General features: G+C 44.3%; 1 protein-coding gene across 1 annotated transcript in view; it reads left to right on the top strand.

Annotated features, from left to right (window-relative positions):
• Positions 1-293, top strand: part of LOC114635823 (olfactory receptor 10AD1-like) — a 3,640-nt gene extending 3,347 nt beyond the window's left edge. Inside the window, 1 exon segment of the mRNA XM_028784226.1 lies at positions 1-293. This exon segment is cut by the window's left edge and continues 3 nt beyond it. Coding sequence (XP_028640059.1) covers positions 1-293 — 293 coding nt within the window.
• The last annotated feature ends 1,254 nt before the right edge of the window (positions 294-1,547 follow it).

The following is a 1,547-nucleotide window of genomic DNA, read 5'->3' as shown; positions in this document are numbered from 1 at the left end:
GTAGGGGGAAGACATTCTCCACTTGCGCCTCCCACCTGACCGTGGTCGTCTTTTTGTACACCTCAGCCATGTTCTCTTACATGAATCCCCGTAGTACACATGGGCCTGACAAAGACAAGCCTTTCTCCCTCCTCTACACCATCATCATGCCCATGTGCAACCCCATCATCTACAGCTTCCGCAACAAGGAAATGAAGGGGGCCATGGGGAGGGCACTCGGGAGAGGCAGCCTGGCTCAGGCAGAGTCTGTCCAGAAGATGAGCATCTGGAGAAGTTTCCTCAATGGGGAGTAGGAGGTTGCTTTTCCCAGCACCTCACTCTTCAATTCTGGGAAAGCTCTAGAAATGAGCATTTGTAATTCCCTTGCCACTAGACTCAGACCTAGAAGTTCCTCCTGGTGTCTAAGGCTCATTTCTGACTTTATTCCCAGGATTGTTTTTTCCGTGAATTTTCCTTAAGGAGATGTGAGGCTTTCCTGAATAGTTCTTCTGTGTTCCTCAAGAGTCGATTGGTATCTAACTCTGTCTTGTTTGTATAATTCTTTTACATGCTATCCCCCAGGATAATTTTTTACACATACATTTAGGAATAAGTAACTTTTCAATATTTTAATATGCCATATCAGTCTTGGTGTTGGAACAAAAGCTGACAATAGATTAATGGAATTGATTAGGGGACCCTGGTAGGATTCCATATAAATACTGTCATCTGACTTTTGACAGATACCATGGTAGTATATGTCACCAACTATATAGAATCTATAGGCACCTGGGAGACAAGACTCCAGCACACTTGTGAGGGATTATTTAACCTCTCAGCATGCCCTGAAGAATTATGTTGATTAGGTTAACTGAGGTGGGGAAATCCACAGTACAGTGGGCAGGACCATTCCCGGTTCTGTATAAAACCCAGCAAGCTAGCAGAGTACAGTGAGTCATCTACTGCTTTCTGCGTGTGGATACAATGTAGCCAGCTGCTCCAGGTTCCTGCCACCTTATCATCCCCGCCAGAATGGACTATATACTCTTCAACTGTAAACTACAATAGACTCTTTTTCTTTTATTGCATTTGTTAGGGGTATTTTACACAGCAATAGAACAAGAAATAAAGATAAATGGTCAAACTTCACTTTGCAGAAAGGCAGCCCCTTCAGCAGGCGGTTCGGGGGAAACTGGGTGTCTACTTGTAGGTATCCAAAGATGAATTCCAAATGCATCAAGAACCCCAACATGAGACATGATATTCTGAAGCTAGCTGCAAGTGGAGAAAAGTGGGGGTATACATCAAGACACAGGCTTTTCTGAGTAGAATGCCAGACAACAACTAACAAATGGGACCTTGTGTGATTGAAAGGACTATACAGCAAAAGAAACTGTCTGCCGGGCAGTGGTGGCACACGCCTTTAATCCTAGCACGTGGGAGGCAGAGGCAAGGATGGGGGTTTCTGTGAGTTCGAGGCCAGCCTTGTCTACAGAGTAAGTAAGTTCCAGGACAACCAGGGATACACAGAGAATCCTTGTGTCAAAAAAAAAAGAAAAAGAAAAAAA

Source organism: Grammomys surdaster, unplaced genomic scaffold (assembly GCF_004785775.1).
Source record: "Grammomys surdaster isolate TR1022 unplaced genomic scaffold, NIH_TR_1.0 118240, whole genome shotgun sequence".
NCBI lineage: Eukaryota > Metazoa > Chordata > Mammalia > Rodentia > Muridae > Grammomys > Grammomys surdaster.
The sequence above is the reverse complement of the archived record's forward strand: the minus strand, read 5'-3'. Positions and strand labels throughout refer to the sequence as shown.